Source organism: Lichenostomus cassidix, chromosome Z (assembly GCF_008360975.1).
Source record: "Lichenostomus cassidix isolate B80296 chromosome Z, HeHo_3.0, whole genome shotgun sequence".
NCBI lineage: Eukaryota > Metazoa > Chordata > Aves > Passeriformes > Meliphagidae > Lichenostomus > Lichenostomus cassidix.
Window position 1 is genome coordinate 72,731,561 of NC_139511.1, and position 18,612 is coordinate 72,750,172.

The 18,612-nt window shown below is 44.6% G+C and overlaps 1 protein-coding gene and 1 long non-coding RNA gene across 3 annotated transcripts in view; both read left to right on the forward strand.

The window, feature by feature from the left end:
* Positions 1 to 1,271: 1,271 nt before the first annotated feature.
* On the forward strand, positions 1,272 to 4,932 carry LOC146425215 (uncharacterized). Its single transcript, XR_014846965.1, has 2 exons — positions 1,272 to 1,358; positions 3,968 to 4,932. It is a non-coding gene; the product is annotated as an uncharacterized LOC146425215 (long non-coding RNA).
* A 4,048-nt stretch (positions 4,933 to 8,980) lies between these two features.
* KATNAL2 (katanin catalytic subunit A1 like 2) overlaps positions 8,981 to 18,612 on the forward strand; it is a 28,191-nt gene continuing 18,559 nt past the window's right edge. The window contains exons 1-5 of one of the 2 annotated variants that reach the window (XM_085043772.1): positions 8,981 to 9,159; positions 15,030 to 15,100; positions 15,495 to 15,661; positions 17,686 to 17,728; positions 18,140 to 18,263. In XM_085043772.1, coding sequence (XP_084899898.1) covers positions 9,109 to 9,159; positions 15,030 to 15,100; positions 15,495 to 15,661; positions 17,686 to 17,728; positions 18,140 to 18,263 — 456 coding nt within the window. In that variant the 5' untranslated portion in view covers positions 8,981 to 9,108. The remainder of the gene's footprint in view (positions 9,160 to 15,029; positions 15,101 to 15,494; positions 15,662 to 17,685; positions 17,729 to 18,139; positions 18,264 to 18,612) is intronic. The other variant, XM_085043773.1, reaches the window with a different exon arrangement.

The window sequence follows — 18,612 nt, forward strand, 5'->3', positions numbered from 1 at the left end:
CCCTGAGGGGAAACCGGCCCGGGGTGCCACAGATACACCGGGAACCCTGAGGGGAAACCGGCCCGGGGTGCCACAGATACACCGGGAAACCTGAGGGGAAACCGGCCCGGGGTGCCACAGTCACACCGGGAACCGTGAGGGGAAACCGGCCTGGGGTGCCACAGATACACCGGGAACCCTGAGAGGATACCGGCCCGGGGTGCCACAGACACACCGGGAACCCTGAGGGGAGACCGGCCCAGGGTGCCACAGACACACCGGGAACCGTGAGGGGAAACCGGCCCGGGGTGCCACAGACACACCGGGAACCCTGAGGGGATACCGGCCCGGGGTGCCACAGACACACCGGTAACCCTGAGGGGAGACCGGCCCGGGGTGCCACAGATACACCGGGGAACCCTGAGGGGAAACCGGGCTGAAGTGCCACAGATACACCGGGAGCCCTGAGGGGAAACCGGCCCGGGGTGCCACAGACACACTGGGAACCATGAGGGGAGACCGGGCTGAAGTGCCACAGATACACCGGGAGCCCTGAGGGGAAACCGGCCCGGGGTGCCACAGGCACACTGGGAACCATGAGGGGAAACCGGCCCGGGGTGCCACGGATGCACCGGAGCCCTGAAGAGAAAGCGGGCTACAGTGGCTCTGACACACCGGGAGGCCTCAGTGGAAACTGTGGGAGTGGTACAGACACACCGAGGACCCTGAGGGGAAAGGGGGCTACAGTGGCACAGACACACCGGGAGTCCTGAGGGGAACCTGGCCTGGGGTGGTACAGATGCACCGCGGACCTTGAGGGGAAACCACTCCAGCTGCGTACACACAGACACCTGTAGATACTGGCCTCAATTCCATGGAGCTCCTGCGGCAGCTCCGGCGTGTGAAGAATTCAAGTGGTCCTGGAAATGATCCCGGAGGGATCACAGAATCAGAAAATAAAGATGGTCTCTGGAGATCACTCAGTCCAAACCCCCTGACAAGGCGGAACTTGTCCAGGTTCATTTGGAATGTCTCTCAGAGGGAGACTCCCCGACCACTCTGGACCCCCTCTTCCAGAGCTGTGCCACCCTCAACATAAAGAAGTTCTTCCTCATGCTGAGGTGAAACTTCTTGTGTTTTAGTTGTGGCCATTGCTCCTCATCTGGTCGCTAGACACCACTTGAAGGAGTCTTGCACCATTCACTGGACACCCCACCTTTGAGATGTTTATCTGCATTAATAAGATCCCCTCTCAGCTTTCTCTAGACTAAACATGCCCCAATCTTCCAGTGTTCATCACAAGAGATGCTCCAGACCCTTCATCATCCTTGTGCCCTCCACTGGACCTCTCCAGTAGCTCCTCAGCTTCCTGTACTGATGTCAGAGGTTGGGGGACACTGGAATTTTTTCTCCATCCCTGTTACTAAGCAAAAAATATCTGAGTGATTAGAGCCATCAAATCTTTTGTAAGAGACAAAAGGGTGTGCTAGGTGGGGCAAGGGGAGGAGGCAGCCAGCTGTTTGGAACTGGCACTCTTCGTGGGACACTGGGAGGAAAGGGACTGCTCTTTGCTTCTGGCTCCGACTGCGGGAGATCCAGCTGTGCTCTGCCTTCTCCTCCTGGCTGGGTGAGCTTTGATTCAACCACTTTCCCACTGGGAGTGCACGTTTTCCCAGCTGCGTTTTTCACAGCAGCTGCGGGGCAGTCTGGCTGTCCCTGCCACCCGCCCCGCTTTCGCTGCACGAGACTGCGGCGTCTGCTGTGACTGCACAGTCCCTGTCACCTCGCTGGCTAGCCCGGCAGAGAGCCAGCCCCTGCCCTTGCCGCTCCGCTCGTCGCTCCGAGCTGCCCGCCTGCTTCTCAGCCTGCCCGCCATTACCAGCTGCCTGAGGCTGACCTGACCCTGCGCCACAGCGCCACCTGCAGCCGCTCGGCAGTCATCGCGCCTGCCCTGCCCGGCCGGGAGCTCAACAGCGCCCCTGCTGCTTGTGACCGTGATTACACCACACGGGAAAAGACTCAGCAGCTCAAAGCACATCTGTTACTGGTGTTTTCTCTGGTTCTATTTGTTGTTGTTATTCTTGTTATTGCTTGTTTACTCTTCTGGAGATACTAGTAAAGAACTGTTATTCCTTCTCCCATACCTCTGCCTGAAAGCCCTTGATTTCAAAATTAAAATAATTCAGAGGGAAGAGAAATCACATTCTCCGTTCTAAGGGAGGGTTCCACCTCTCTTAGCAGGCACCTGTCTTTCAAACCAAGACAGATCTTGGTGCCCAACGTGGGGCACGAGGGCATTGGAAGAAAAAGGAATAACAGTTTCTGTGAGACCTACTTTAGTGTGGTGAACATGAAGACCTCATTAAGTGGCACCATGTTGTCCAGTATACCTTGGTTTGGTTGGCACATACTTGTGACCACACTTTTCCCATTTGCAGCTCCCTACCTAAACATGGTCTCTATAACTAAGGTTATTGTGGCTGTCATCCAGTTTGCATAGCAGGCCAGTAGGGTGAAGAATTTATGGATTTTTCAGCTCATTTTGACGGCAGACACATGTTTACAGGTTTTTCACACCATCAGTACATGTTTTTGGAGTGTGTTTGGTAATGGTACCTTTTGTGAGGAGATAACACCAGGGGAAGGTTTTTCTCAATCTTTTATTCATTACTTTGGGCCTACCCAACTAATGCTCGAAAGGTTTGGATACTCTCTAAATGCTTATATCATACAGTGCCTGGTGTTGCTGTGGCTGATAGGTCTATCCTACTTTGCACTCTGGGATAAGGTGAAACTTCTCTGGGTAACTATTCTAACAGCTGTGCCAGGGAATAGGGATGCAGCCACAGAGCCCGGGGCTGTCCCAGAGCCTGGGGATACTCCACAGCCTGACTCTGTCCAACAGCCTGCCTCAGAAACGAACCGTCCGGAGTGGGTGGGGGTGCTAGTGGAGGAGATACACAAAATACACCAGCTGCTGAAGGAATACATCTCCCTAGCAGGTGTAAAACCCTCTCCTCGCCCCAAAGGGAAAGAGTCTGATGATGGAGCAGTGGAACCTACAGACGCTACAACCGTCCAGGTTCCAGCTGAACTCCAAGAGCAGGAAAAGCCAGCAGCGGTTGCTCCTGTGGTGCGTGCGAAGTATAAGACCAAATCAGTACGCCCAGTTAATGATGATGGGGAGCCATTGCCCTCACAACCAGCAGTGGAGTCTGAGCCCATAATCATCACCGAGTCCTTCCACATTGATAGTCTCCGTAATCTGCAAAATGATGTTGTGCGACAGGGGCACGAGGCTTTCCCAACCTGGTTACTTCGGGTTTGGGACCTTATGGGCCCAGGTGTGCAGCTGGATAATAATGAAGCAAAGAATTTGGGACCCTTGGCCCAAGACCTGGGTGTTGACAAAGTGTTCGCGAGGGAGCCAGGCCCCCTTTCTCTCTGGGAGAGGCTTTTAATGGGTGTAAGAGAGAATGACAGGACCATTAAAAGACAGAATGCAGGACCACTACCATAGAATGCCCTGGAAGACCGTTGAGGAAGGGATCCAACGGTTGAGAGAAGCGGCAGTAATGGAGGTGCTCTTTGGGAGGGATGGACAGCATGAAAATGATCCTGACGGGGTCAGGTGCACTGGACAAATGTTGTGGAGCCTTGCAAATCTAGGGCTATCCCAATATGCCACCTTCATTGCAACAATTAATGCCAATGACAATCGATAGACAGTGGGTTCCATAGCTGACAGGCTCAGGTATTATGCAAGTGTGATCAGTGGCCCGACGCAGGCTCAGGTCTCTGCTGTGGTTCAGGACCTCAGAGAGGAGGTGAGAGAGATGAGGGAGGAGAATAGGGAAGAGATGAGGAGGATCAATGTGGCACCAGTGAGTGTCACTCATTTGGAGGGAAGGGAAATCACATTCTCTGTTCCAAGGGAGGGTTCCACCTCTCTTAGCAGGCACCTGTCTTTCAAGCCAAGACAACTGAGGAGCCTGGAACTGGACACACCTGCTGTGCTCCCACCCCTCCAGGATTAACACTCCGCTCTTTAACTGAATTGCTCTATTAAAAAATGAACCAAACCAAACAAACAAAGATGAAAAAGAAAAACCAACCAAATAAGCAAATCATAGAATAAAATAAATAAAACATTATCCAGTTTGCAATTGAAGTGGATTAAATAGAAAGCTTCTGATTTTACAGCCCAGTTTATCCACCCAATCAACAGCACTCATAATTTGTGTTATAATGATGATGCAGCACATTTTATTAATAAAATATGAAGGGAAAATGTCACCAGCAGTAAGCTTCAAAAACCGGATAATGGGTTTCCCGCTGGAAGGGAAATGTTGAGACATTTACAGAAAAATAAACATCGAGGTGCAGCTGAGAATATTGTTTTCAAATGCAGCCAGAGATCATTACCTAGTCACAATAATTACCTACTCACAGTATTCAGTTTCATTGGCAACTTGGCTGTAAAACCAAAGAACCGATTTATTGCAATAAAAAATAGCAAAGACTCAGCCAACAAGCAGGCAAGCAGCCAATGCAACCTGAACGAGAAGATGAAGAGACTCTGGAAAAGAAAAGAGCCTGAAATGCAAAACATATTTGCTCGTATTAACCAAAAGGCAGCTGGTTTTGCTCGATTGACAGATCCAGAGCAGCAACTACAACGGTAACTTACAGGCCAAGGGACAGGCCACGTCGGCAGGAGGCTCTGTGAGGAGGGATGCTGGCAGGCAATTTCGGGAACAAATAGCTGAGCTTTCCTAGAGGATACTGATCCCTGCTGTACACACTAGCTATGGGCACTTAACTACTGCTACAAGATCTGGACATCAAGGGACTCAATAATTAACATCATTAGCTGCAATTTTGCAACAGCTTTCTGAGACAGGCTTTCCTTTTTTGCTATTTGCTCCTAGATAAACCCTTAGTTGTGCTGAAGTTTTTCTCTGTAGGAACAGATACTTAGTCCTCTGCACAAACAGCTTCTGTGCTTAGTCTTATGACACCCATTTCCCTGAAGAATTAACATAAAGACTTAATTAATTTCAAGCCCCTTTTGTTAGTCAAAACCAGGAATCCACAGGCTAATAAAGCATGCCATATGCCACGCCACTACATGAGTTCAACTCCTAAGTCCATCAAATGCTTATTTTTCCCTCCAATTCAATACAGACTAAAGGGGCAAGCTGCAGGTTAGAAGCTCTTAGATCACTAAAGCATGACCAGACCAAAGGCTTGTTCTTTCAGCAAACCGTCAAGTGTTCCTTCCTTCAAACACTCCGGGAAGGACATCAGTGTTCATGCTCACATCAGAGCCAGGCAGTTCTTTTCTAGTGTTTTCTCACCTCTCACTTCATAACCACATCTTTCAACCTTTCCATTCATCTCATCCCATATCTGCAGGGATAAGAGCAAACTCTTTTTATACACCTCACATGCACACGATAACAAGAGTTTACATATTAGCTTTCCCCAATTTTTTTATTGAAGTGTTCCTTCATCATATGTTGTTTTCCTTTATCTTTCCCTCACAACCTTTCAACTGCACATCTCTGGGGCCCTGTCCCAAAAAAAAAAAAAATTCATACTTTTTTTCTTAGGGCACAGGTGTTTCCTCTCACATTCCATTATCTCCACACAAAAATTTCTTTCAAATCTCCCTATTCTGTTTTTCCAGTAAGTAGAATCAGTGTCCCCTCTTGCCCTGCTTCTTCAAAATCCTGCTGTTTTATCAAAACTTGTCACACACACATCAACTGCAGGCATACACTGCACAGCTGCCAAGTCACGTTACCTAAATTTCAACATTTCCAATATTTCTCTTTCCACCAAACTTTACAGAAACCTACCTCAAATGTCAGAGATTCTTCCGGGGTCAGAAACCACTGCTGCTTCTTGCACCTCCGCCTCCGATACCCCCTTCTTCCTCTCCTCCATCTCCTCTCTAAACCTGCTGCTCCATTTCCTGAAGCATTTCCCAGGCTCTCCCCTTGAGGATTTTGTGAATTTTCAGTAAAAGCCTTAAAACTCGGTCCAGCACCAGCCATTGAAGAGGATCTTTCCCAATGCACCCAATGCATACTCCTGTCTCCCGAGCTATCACAGAAGCAGTCGCTGGGGTTTTTGTTTTCCCCAATAGGCTCTAATTAGGGTAAGGAACGAGCCTATAGGTGCTAAGCAACCTGCCCCCTAAATTGAGGCTTGTTAGGAAAAAAAAAAGCCTGTCTGGTTTCAACCTTTTCTAGTAATCCTTCTAGTGCTCTGCACAGTTTGTCCATACAAGCACTGCCTGTTCCCACAGCTGTGTTAACTACAGAAAGACATCTGAGCATCCAACGAAACCCTCCCAGCCTTCCACAAATGCTTCAGTTAAAAAAAAAAACACACACAAACAAAAAAACCAAAACAAAAATCAAAACCTCTCTACAGCTGCTCGCAGCATTGCAGCAATTGCTCTTATCAGCATTATATCTCATCAAACTCCTCCTGCGTAACCAGCTGCTGATAGACAACAGACTGTGAACTGCAAGCAGGGATGGGCTAGGGTGACTGGGTGGAAAAGATTTGTTTTGTGTGTGCTATGTTTAAAGGAAAGAATTTTATGAGGTCAGCCTTAGGCTTCTCCATCATCTCTCATATTCCACAGTCAAGTACTTTTTAAGGTAACACTATAAGTGAATGGCAAAAGTATTTAAGTGGTGGTCAGTGCCTACAACCCTCTTGTGTGAGGTCTAGAGCTGTCAAAGCACAGAGCTTAAAGCACCCTAAATAATGCTGCCAAAATAAAAATGTGGGCTCTGGCTGTAAAAGAAGATACTCTGAGTTGGATACTCAGATTGGATGTGGCTTGGAGCAACCTGGGGTAGGAAGGTTTCTCTGCCCATGGCAGGGGAGTGGGACTGGATGAGCTTTAAGGTCCCTTCCAACCCACAGTATCCTGTGATTATCTGATTCTGTTTATTGGAAATAAATAATTTACATGGCTACTTTGTATCTGCACTTTCTATGCAGCTGTTTGGCAAAACAGAGTTGGATGGGACATAATCTTCTGTTCTGCCAAGGCATATGATGAAAATTGTTATATACAACTATCTTGATGTCAGACTTAATAGACACATTAAAGTTTAGCAGAACAATCCAAATTAGATACCTCATTTATTCATATTTGATGATGAAATAATTATTTTGCCTGCCCATCCTAAAATACCAGGGTGATACATGTATATTTTGGTCATAAGCCCAACAGCAAAATATTTAAATTTTGCTATAAAGTTGCTTACTTAATTATTATTATATTTATTAAATTATGTCTAATGACATAAGCCTATATTTCACAGTCTTGAACACAGCCTACCTGACTGAGGGTAAGCATTTGCCTCCATGGACAGTTTTTGTGAAAATTACCCTGAATTTTTGTTCCAAGGATTTGAAGAGTTTCTTTATCCATCAAAACAACAGAAAAACACATATTAAGGTAGCACTATCCCTTTAACAGTAATGGTGGAAAAGTGTCCAGTCAAGCACAGCCCTGAACCCAGGCTATTCTCCTAAAAGTGATGAACTTGGGACGGCTTTAATCCTAACTTCAGTTACAGGAACTTCTCTTCCACAGCCTTAAAAAAAGAAGCCCACAATGATGGAAAAGCAAACACGTTCCCCACTCCACTACCACATTAAGGGCACAAAATTAAGCACACATTCTGGTAGGATGGGACCTAAGTTAGACAGAGGAACATTAATCTGATCCACTTTCACAAACCTCCATGTTTTATGGGACAAATAAAAAGATAATAAAAGGTAATAAAAAAGACATATTAAATTACATCCTTGTCAGGATGAAAGTATGTTACATTTGCAGTACAACTCCCTGAGCTGTGAACACACACTGAAGCCTGTGTTGGCATGTACCAGATTGGGAAAGTTTAAGAAAAGGGCTGGGGAAACATTCCAGAGTGAGAACAGGGTGACTCCAAAAGGATAAGGACTTACGGGGTATTGACAATTATACTGAGGACTATGTTTGGAGGAAGATCTGGATGTCTGGAAAAATGTGTTTTTGAGGATGAGATGCTGTGCAAGTGTGGTATAGAATCCCACACTGTTTTGTGTTGGAAGGGACTTTAAACCCCATCGAGTTCCATCCCCCTGACATGGTCAGGGACACCTTCCACTAGACCAGGTTGTGTTGCATGGATGTGAGAACCTGGTCATTACCCTGTCCAAGAAGTGAGCAGCTGTTGGATTTGGGAGCAGGGATGATAAAAGCCCTTCCCACAAAGCTCTTGGGTGCTGCGCATGTGTCCATCAATTCACTTTCCCACTGTGTGTGGAAAGCACAAGATTCCTCACAAAAGAGGCGTTTTGGAGGAGTCCTGAGACTGAGTTTAGGTTTTGTCTTTCAGGATCATAGGTTCTCCTCCAGTCAGACTGAAGCTGAACCACATCCAACAGGCACAATTCACCCCTCCAGTAGTTCACACCCTGAACCCATGAGGCTGCAGCAACCAGGCGGCTGAGCTGTGCTCCGGAGAAAGCACTTCTCGCAGCCCTCTGTTCCCTCAGAGTGGCTGTCGCTATTTTAATGCCCACTGGTGCATCCGTGATGTGAGGGGCAAACTGCATTTTGCTGCTTCTGAGGCACACTTGAGCTGTGTGGGTGAGCTGGCCATGTTTTGCAGTGGAGCGAGCTGGGCTGGGCCGATTTGGGTTGTTTGGGCTTGCTTGCGGTGGGGTTGGATTGGCATGTTTTCGGGTGGTGTGGTTTGATTTAGGCTGGTTTGGTTCGTTTTGGGTTGGTTAAGGTCGGTTTGGATTGCTCCGGGCCAGACGGCTGCACACCGTCAGACCGAACCCCTCGACCAACCGCCCCCCATCCCGCACCGCCCGGCGAGCCCGGCGCCCATTGGCCAGCGCCGCCTTCCGCCCACCCTGCGCTACTCGTGATTGGGCAGCTCTTCCGTCAATTTTTCACCTTCCGACGTTCCGATTGGCTGCACTGGGGAGGCGGGGCGCGCCTGTGGCCCCTCGGGGGCCGGTGGCGTGCGGGTCGGGGCTCTCGCTGCGTTATCCCGGGCGGCGTTCCCGGCGACATTCCCGGAGGCATTCCCTGCAGCCATGGAGCTCTCCTGCCAAGCGCTGAGAGCCACCAACCAGGCGAGGGAAGCGGTGAGAACCGGCGAGGCGGGCGGCCGCGCGTCGCGTTGCCATGCCAACAGGGGGCGGGGCGTTCTGCGCATGCGCAGGGGTTGGGCTGGCGTTGCCATGATGGCGGGGCGGGCATGGTGCGCTGGGACGGGCATGGATCTCCTACAACTCCTCTCCAAATGGTTCTGCAGCAGCAGGCACAGCCAAAGGGGAAGGTTCATATTCCTCTCTCCCCTGGCTGTCGTTTCCGTGAGTCACGGCTGTTCTGTCCCATCTCTGGAAGTGTTCCACGCCAGGTTGGACGGAGCAGCCTGGGATAGTGGAAGGTGCTCCTGTCCATCGCAGGGGGCTGGAACAAGATGGTCTTTAGGTCACTTCCAGCCCTGCCACCCAGTGATTCTATGATTCTATGCTGCTTGCTCTAGGAAGCCCAGAAACAGCAGGATTTTGCTGAATCTCATAACCTGTTCCTTTGCTTCCATCTGCTGGTTAAATTACACCAGAGTGAGACAGACTGCAGGGATGCTGAAAGCCTTTCCCATAAGGCTGTTGGGTGCTGTGCATGCATACACCAATCCCACTTCCCACTTCAGAGTGAAAAGTACAGGATTCCTCACAAAGAGGAGTTTTGGGAGGAGTCCTGAGAATGAGCTTTAGGTTGTATGAGCCACTTGCAGAATCATAGAATGGCCTAGGAGGAGGAAAGGATAAAAGGGGATCTGATTTTTAACCTCACCAGTGGGGATTTGCATGGCCCTCATCCCAAGGATGGTGCTGGCTACTAATTGCAGAAATATTTGTGGGATTGGGAACTGGAGCTCAAGAGCTGTTCCCTGTCAGCTGTGCCACAGGTTTTGCTTTGATGTGCTTTTGCTAAACTGGCTTCTCCATAGCCTTTTGGTAGTATGGATTTGAAGGTAACAGTTTATATTCTGGGCATAGAGAAGAGGGAGTTGTGTTTCGAAGAGAGGGAGAAGTTTGGAGTATTTTTTTTAATTAGTGACTTGAAGAACCACCTGAAGCTGCCAAGAGGATTTTTTAAATTCTTGTTCCCAGTCATAAGTTCTGTGGTGAGGCTGTATGTCTTTAATTATGAAAGCTCATTGTAATCCTTGAAAAACTTTGGCAACTCTATTGTTTGCAGCAGCCTCGTGTAATTTGGAAGAGAAAAGAGGGCAAAGCGCCCTTTCTTTGTCCTGGGAAATTCTATTCAATGGCAGCCAAGTTATACATTGTTTGAAACTCAACCAGTTCCATTCTCTGCTTGTGTTTCTCAAAGAGTCACCAAGCCAGACAAGAACTGAACATTCAGCCTTCTGGAAAGTTTTCAAGGCTGCAAATATCCAAAGGGCTATGGGTAAGGGAAAGCTGTAGGGGTACAGGGTGGTGGAAGGAGGAGGAAAACCAGGTGAGCCCATTAACCTCTGTTCTGTCCTGACACATGGTGCCAGCTTGGTCTCGAGGAACCCAACACTTGTCACCATCCTGGGATTCCAGAGACACAGAGCGAAGGGGCTCTGCATGTGTATCACAATCAGTGCTTTCCCTCTGTGATTACACAGCTACCTGGCTGCCTCTTGTGTGAATTCCTGATCAGAGATCCCTCTGAACACATCCTGACTGCCCCAGCTGGATGTAGAGAACATACACTAAAGCAGTATAGTTCTTATTTCCTCAGACCATGACTTACCCTTGCAACTCTTCAGTTTTCATCCTAATAAATATATTCATGCAGAATACGTAGAGTGGAATGATAATGAAATGTTACTGAGTTAAATTAATCTTTTAGTAGGTCCATTAATTTCAGGAAATTACACAAGAGACTTGGTTGATTTATAATATAAATGTGTTTTAGTAAAGGTGTGGAAATGACTAAACAAACAATTGCATCTAAAGATGCACAACTCTATTAGAGTTTAATTTTAAATGACTCAAAGAAAGGAATATGTGCCACTCTTTTGTTAAGCTAGAAATAAATAAAATAACATTATAAGTGTTGAAGCTAATTAGTTAAGTGCGCAACTATTTAGTTTTTAAAACAAGATCACATTTAAGTGCCTTAAGGTTTTATTAATTTCGTGGACCCCAAAATCCCCTGTAGTAATTGAAAATTTAATTACATTTAATTACATTTTTTGTTCTTTTAAGAATGGAAGCTTATTAAACTTTAAACATTTAAACATCTATCGAAATACCAGTAGCTATAAACAACATGCAATTCTAAATACTAATTAAACAGGAAGGCTAAATCACTATAAAGCTAAACTGAATTTTAAGTAACTTTGCACTAGTAAGTACTCCTGTTTTTTCATGCTGTGTAGGATTTGCCATTTCCTCTCCAAGCACAGCAGAAGCCCTGGGCAGTGTTACTATTTGCCTGTAGTGTGTCAGGCAAGTTTTTTGTGGGTGTGTAAGTGCAGTGGGGTCAGTCCCTAGAGGATAAACTGGAATTCAGGACAGCAGACCAGGGTGGGCAGAGAGCTGTTTCAACAGGACAGCTAAAGCTACTGGTGACACTGACAGAGGTTCATCTGGCTCGTGGAAAGAGTAAATGCTGAAATGAGAGTGGTGAAAAGGAGGAAAGAGATTGGTGGGACTCGTCAGGAAAGCAGTGGTCTGTGCGCTCCTGGTTTGCCAGATTCATGATTTGGTAACAGTTGCATATTGAAAGATCCTTGATTTTTCTTTGCTTTATAGAAACCTCACATAACTGGTCTACCAGAGATACCTCTGTTTTGGTTTTCAGGTACAACCTAATGCAAGTCATTGTCAGTTGATTGACAGCTTAGTTAATTTTCTTTGGACACATGTCTGACTGCTCAAAATCAGCCATTGCTGTTTGCATTCTTCTTAACATAAGTTAAAGACAGAATTAACCTCTCAGTCTAAACTCTCTTCTGATTTTTGGATGGGGCTCTTTTGGGATGTAAAGGTTCATTTTTCCTTCTGATTGGTCAGCACAACTAGAAGAACATTGCTGTGTCAAGGTTGAAGTAGGTGTCTCACTTGTAGACACAACGTTATCCTACACCCAAAACAAGTCTATACTTAAATTGAGATGCTGCCAATCACTGTATCACTATTTGTACTAGAACTTAAAATGCATTAGGGATAGAAGCAACCCATGGGGATGAATAGCAGCAGATGACATGCCAGAACACAAATTCTTTTCAAGGAAAGTTCCAAGCATGGATCATGAACTCTGTCAGTCCATCAGGCAGAGGCAATTTCTCTCTTGTCAGAATATCCGTGTTTATTACATGAAACACTTGATGTGTTTGTCTTCTGTGGCAGCCACTGTGTTTGCATACTGTGTTTTAAATATTCAGAGGTAGCTGTAACCTTGCCCTTTGATATGTTAGCAAACACAACAGTTAATCTCCCTCAGCACAAACCTTTAGGAGCAGTTGGATTTCAAAGGATGTGCAGGTGGGATTCTCAGCAAGTGATGACTCCAGCTTCCTTCTTGCACCTCCAGATGTTTTTTGGAAGATGCAGGTCATCCAGGAGAAATGGTAAAAGTGCCACAACTCAAAATCTGTTTTCCAAGCAGCAGCACATCAAAATACTAGGAAGGAAAAGATCCTTTCATTACAGGAAGGAACGTGTATGTTTTTTCTTTGCTCATGGTGGTTCTCAGAATTGGTTAATTTCTTGTTGCAGCATCTCCCAGGAACCAGTCTGCTTCATTCAAAAGTTGCTCATCTACAAAACATTTACACAGCACTTTTTTCTCCCCCAAATGGTTCAGAAATATTAGCTTTGTACTGCTACTGAAATAGTGTTGTAACTTCCTTTTGGGCTCAGAAATACTTTCTCAAGAGGGTATCAAGGATAGTAAAGGTTGAAAGGAGTTATGGTTTCTTTCCTTTTCTCCAGGCAGTTTTAGCCTTCCTTCTAGAAACTCAGAATGAAAGCTCTATGGATCTTTTTGGCAATATGTGAAATGCCAATTCACTTTGCAGGAAACGTTGAGCAAACCCCTCTTCCTTAGTTGTGACACTAGATGGCCCCACGACTGAAGCAAACATCCCAGGAAATACCTGCTGTGCTGCGATACCTTTTCCCTGTTCTACACAGTACTTTCTACAGGCTGGCAGGTTTTATTTTAAAATAAACCAGTAGCTGATGGTGCTATCTCAAGTGTTTAAATCAGCAGTGGAATGCCATGTGATACACAGTGCTGTGTACAGGGCAGAGGGAGCACATAGGTCCAATCTGGCAAAAGAATGGCGTGGAAAGAGGTAAATTTGTTTTGTACCACCCAAAAAACACCTTTGATTTTTGGAATAAATGATTCTCTATTGTGAGCAGTTTGCTATAATGATGTTTCCTTCCAAGACACCGGAAAGAATAGAGTAAATGTCTTTTTGTGTCATATTTCTTTTGCACATTCTGTGGGATTTAAAAACATCAGCCTTGGTCAGTAGTAGTTCCTTGGCATCTTTGTTTGCCAGGCACAGGCAGAGAGCAGCCCAAGTCCTTGATACAGATGCTGGGAGTCTGTTTGCAGTGTGAAGAGGACTGAGATCTGTGTGTTTGTCACCTGCAGGCAGCACACTTGGGTTGGGCCTTTCCTGGGGGGTGGATGCAGGCTCTGCTCAATGGGTATGGAAGGGAGGGAAAGTGGGGGTGGAAGTGGAAGCCTGTGTAGCATTACTGTGCAGTGTGATCAGGGATGTTGTGGGCTGTGCAAGCAACAGAAATTGCTGCTCTTTGCTCATCCATTGAGTAAGTGCTACTCCTTTATGTTCACACGGGGTCCTCGTAAATAATTATAGAATAGGAAAGACAGAATACCTCAGGTTGGAGGGGACCCATGAGGATCTTCGAGTCAAATGCCCAGTTATTCCAGACCTGAAAGAGAAATCATTTATTTGTCTGAGTGTGTGTTTGGCCATACCTGCTTTCCACGTGGTCACAGCTTCAAGTCCCAGCAAGTGAGACCAAAGGCAATGTGCTGATTTCTAGGGCTTTCATTATAGCAAATTCTGTTATGACCCTAAAATCTTGAGGTTTCTCTGCAGACACTCAGTTTCATCAAAGTAGGGCTTTATTCCAGCATCTCACATGATTTCTACTTGTTCCTACTGCCCCTTTTCCTCTACTTGATATTGCATCTGATACTCTCTCAGATGAAGCTTCACTGAATGAAGACAAAAATGTTTTATGCTGCCTTGTTTTTATTGCTGAACCATTTGTGAATGACTTTGGGTTCTCCAATTTGTGCCAAGACATCCACAGGACTGACTTCATATTGAAATTTCTTCATGTTGACTCCTGATTTTGGTCACTCCTGTGTTAAAATTGTTCAAGTTTGGTGCTATCCGAATCTACTAATTCTTCCAGTGTCTGTATTTCATTTGTTATGTTTATACATCAAGGCCTATGAAATGGGAGGTCTCAACAAGTGTTACAGCTGGTCTTTGTAGTAGAGTCATGCAGATCCCAGACCTGTTCTCCAGCCCTGCTTCTCCAAGCACTCAGAGAACAGGTTTCTGGTTGCAAGGGAAAGGCACAGCCAAGCTGGAGCACAAGGTTTCCTTGCACAGCCCCTGGAGCTGAGATCTGCAAGAGCCCTGCCCTGAAATTCACAGCAGCCTGAGCATGTTGGGAGCCATAACCATAGTAAGGGAAGTAAGTTATTTGCTCAACCTCAAAGTAATTTTCTCATCTCTAGGAAAAGGTTGCTACCCATCCAGTAGCCCTGATAATGTGTAAGAAAAATTAGATTGAAAACCACTTTCCTTGTGTTTATTAACAGTGAGTTGTTTTACAGTTCTTACATGCTGTTGTCTTAATTTGTTTGTTTCCAGAGGCTACATTTAGATGCTGTTTACAGCAATAAAGAGAATATTACATTTGATCTAGAGTTCTGTCTTAATTCACAGGAGGAGATGCGAACAGAAGCTCGTCGGAAAAATCTCCTCATTCTAATTTTGCATTATTTAATGGAGGAAGGGTATGTTTTTTTAAATAATAATGTTCTACCCTTGTGAGATTGTGTGTATCTGACCTGCTGTACTGCATCTTTCTGTCCTGTGTTGGCTGAATGGACAGTGTAGGCCTTTGGGTTCATGTGAGAAAGTGGTAAACTACTATTGCATATCTTCACAGTTTGCTTTGCTAAATTGTTTCAGTTTCTGGAATAAAACTGTGCTATATAATTTAAATTTTTTTCAGATCAAACAGCAAAGTTTTTTTAAAGTAGAGTTTATACTTTTATAAAAACAGGGTTGTGGACCCTGTAAGATTAAAGGTACCATGCACTTACCAATGCCATTGTTTGCTTCTTCTCTCAGAAATCAGAGTAAGAAAATGACTCTTAGTTTTTTGATTTTTTTTTCAATTACCAGATACGTCGATGCTGCAAAAGCTTTGGAACAAGAGACAAAATTAGGTTTACGTGGCTTTGAAGTTTGTGACAACGTTGACCTTGAGACAATTTTGATGGAATATGAAAGCTACTATTTTGTAAAATTTCAAAGGTATCCTAAAATTACCAAAAAGATCCTGGACACTGGTATGTGGCTCTGTTCCGAAAAGAAAGCTTTTGTTTCCAAAGCCTAAAAATGTGTATTTCTCTGCTGTGCTCACAGTCCTTGTCATGTGTGTCAGCATGTGATGTTCCAACCCTTACAGTTACAGATCTGTAGTTCTAGCCCATAAGGCATCTGAACTGGGAGATGTGGCTTTGAGCCCTTCTGCTTTTCCTTCTTTCTTTATATAAAGGAAGTAGAAGGTGGCATTTTTCTGTCTTTTAAAAGCTGCTTTGATACTGGAAGATGTCAGCTAAGCACAAAGCATTATGGCAAAAATATATTTATGCACTTTCTTCTCAGGGGGAGAGAATAGTAAATGAATGATACAGAATAAGGCAAATCAGCATTATGAGCATTCTGCTGTGACCCTGAGAGCCTGAATGGTTTTGCACTTGAGCACACAATGTAACTTAGAGAAGCTGTAGGAACAACTGTAAGAATCAGTAATGAAGAGCCTGAAGATCTAGGTTTGGATTAGACATTAGGAAAAACTTCTTCATGGAAAGCTTTGTCAAACCCTGGCACAGGCTGCCCGAGGAAGTGGTGGAGCACCATTCCTGAAAGTGTTCAAAAAACATGTGGATGTAGCACTCAGGGATGTGGCTCAGTGGTGGCCACTGTGGGGCTGGGTGAGTGTGCTGAGGGACTCGATGGTCTTAGAGTTGTTTTCCAGTTCAAAGGGTTTACTGATTATTGCATGAAAACGCTATGTACATCTAGAAGCTATGTATTGATATTAATACAAAGAGGAAGAACAGCCCTGCAGGACAAAACAAAAACAATTTGTTAGGAGTCAAGAATGAAAATTTATTACAAAGCATTTTTTCACATCATAGTCAAGCTGAGTAGTAATCAAGACTGAATCCATGATCTAAGTGAAAAAAATCCCAGAATGCTACTCTTGGACACTTGAAAGCTTTAATTATGTATTTTTAAGGCAGTAAAGCTTCTCAGACATGGAGTACTCTGCTATTACCTAAGCTCAGATTTGTGACTGTGCTGGCAGGGAGGCATCAACCTTTTTCCCTGAAGCATAAGCAGCCTCTTTTCCTGGATGTAGTTTGCACCGTGCCCTAAACTGTGTCCATGGCCAGACTGATATATCTAAGCAAAATGCTTGGTGTTGTGGTCCTTCCTACTAAATTCCTTGCAAAGACTCCTGGCAAGTCCTACAGAAACAAGTTGTCATTTCCATGCTGAATTCCAGTTGGAAGTATTATAAGCACAAGATTACAGGTTTCTTCATGGGCTCTGCTGCCTTAAACACACAGTGTTCCCAGGCTCCTGCAGGGAAAGAGCTGTTTGGAAATTACTATTTTATATAAGTGTGTGAGAATCCTGAGTGGAAGAGCATTGTAGAGAGCACATTGAAACGAGAAGTGTTTTGGAGCAACCAGGGGCATGCTGGTGGCATACAAACTGTTGGCTTTATGAGTTCACATCTGGGCTTTGCAAGTTTGACATTTTGTGAAAAAAATGCTCTCCTTTGACAGAAATTGTTTCAAATTATATAAATGAAAAAGATAACATAGTTTGATAACCACCATTGCAATGTGACATTTATTCTGTGTTGTTATGTTAAACTTGATTCCTCTTCAGAGGAGTAAGGCAAGTTCATTTTTCTCAGTTCAGCAATGAAAAGATTATTAGCATTAAATAAGCATTTTGTGTGATATATTAAATTATTGTACTTAATCTAATTTCTGGTTGTTTCCATTTTACCATGAACATGATACTGGTTTTAAAATGTAAGCAGAGTAACCAAAGACTGAATGAACCTAAAATGTAACAAGCTTGAAGCAAAGCCACTCTCACCAACAGCAGTTTGTTTTCAGTAAGTTTTTGCAAGCTTGCAGTGCTCATAATCATTCTGTTCCTGTTTTTGCATTATTATTTCCAAGTCATTAATGTATGCTTTAAAATATTTTTGACGGGGAAAAAAGGTTCAAGTTGCCCTTTCTGATATCCTTAATTATTTTCCATTTCAATATTAATTTTGCCACAGCAGAAAATAAACAACAGCTGAGAAGTGAGGGAAGAGCAAGAAGGTAAGAGAAATGTGTGGGATATTTTTCTGGGCAAAATATTTTCCTAGTAAAAGCAATATGTGCAGTGGTTAAAATAGTGTTGTGATACCAGAGGAATATGAAAGCCTAAAGTCAGGCTTCTGACTCTGTGGTGCATTTTTTCTGCATGTGTTAGAGGAAACAAGAGACTTATTTCCCAAATGGAGAGGCAAACAATTTACAGTAGAGTTTCTGAAGTGTGGATAAAGTGGGGTGGGGCGTTTGAAGAAAGTAAGCATTGAACACTGCTGTGATTGAAATTAATGCCATAACTTCGGTGGGAGCAAAGTTAGCCCAAAACTGCTTTATTTGAAAGCTTTGTATTTTAATTTTCTGGTATTTTGAAGAAAAAAAGAAGTTATGAAAATTTTACATTATTTTTCTTAATTCTAGGACAGCAAGGTCTTCTCAGAATATACCAAGGATCAAACAACAGACAGTGCAACAACCAGTGTCAAAAACTTCACCTGGGAGTGCAGGGGAACCTAAATCATCCACCAAGGAGAGCCCCAGACAGGTTTAAACATGTTTTTCTTGGCAGCAGTACAGTTGAAATTGATGTGATTTTATTTTGGGAGTCTGTAGGCAGCAAGACAATGGGAGTTAAAGGATTAATAATTGTGCAGCTAATGGACTTTACTGATTTTGTCACTTAAGGATTCTAGGTGCAAGACTTAAAGAGAATTTCTGACTGTGAGTTGCAGTACAGTCACAGGCAGGAATTAGAGGAAAAGGAGGCATATAATCCAGCCTATACTCTGAAAGCAATCAGAATTTTTCCTTTAATACCAATACAGTAATCCTTTAGTGCCAGAAAGCAAAACAAACAAATCAGGAAGAAAGTCTGTATCAGTTGTAAACATCTT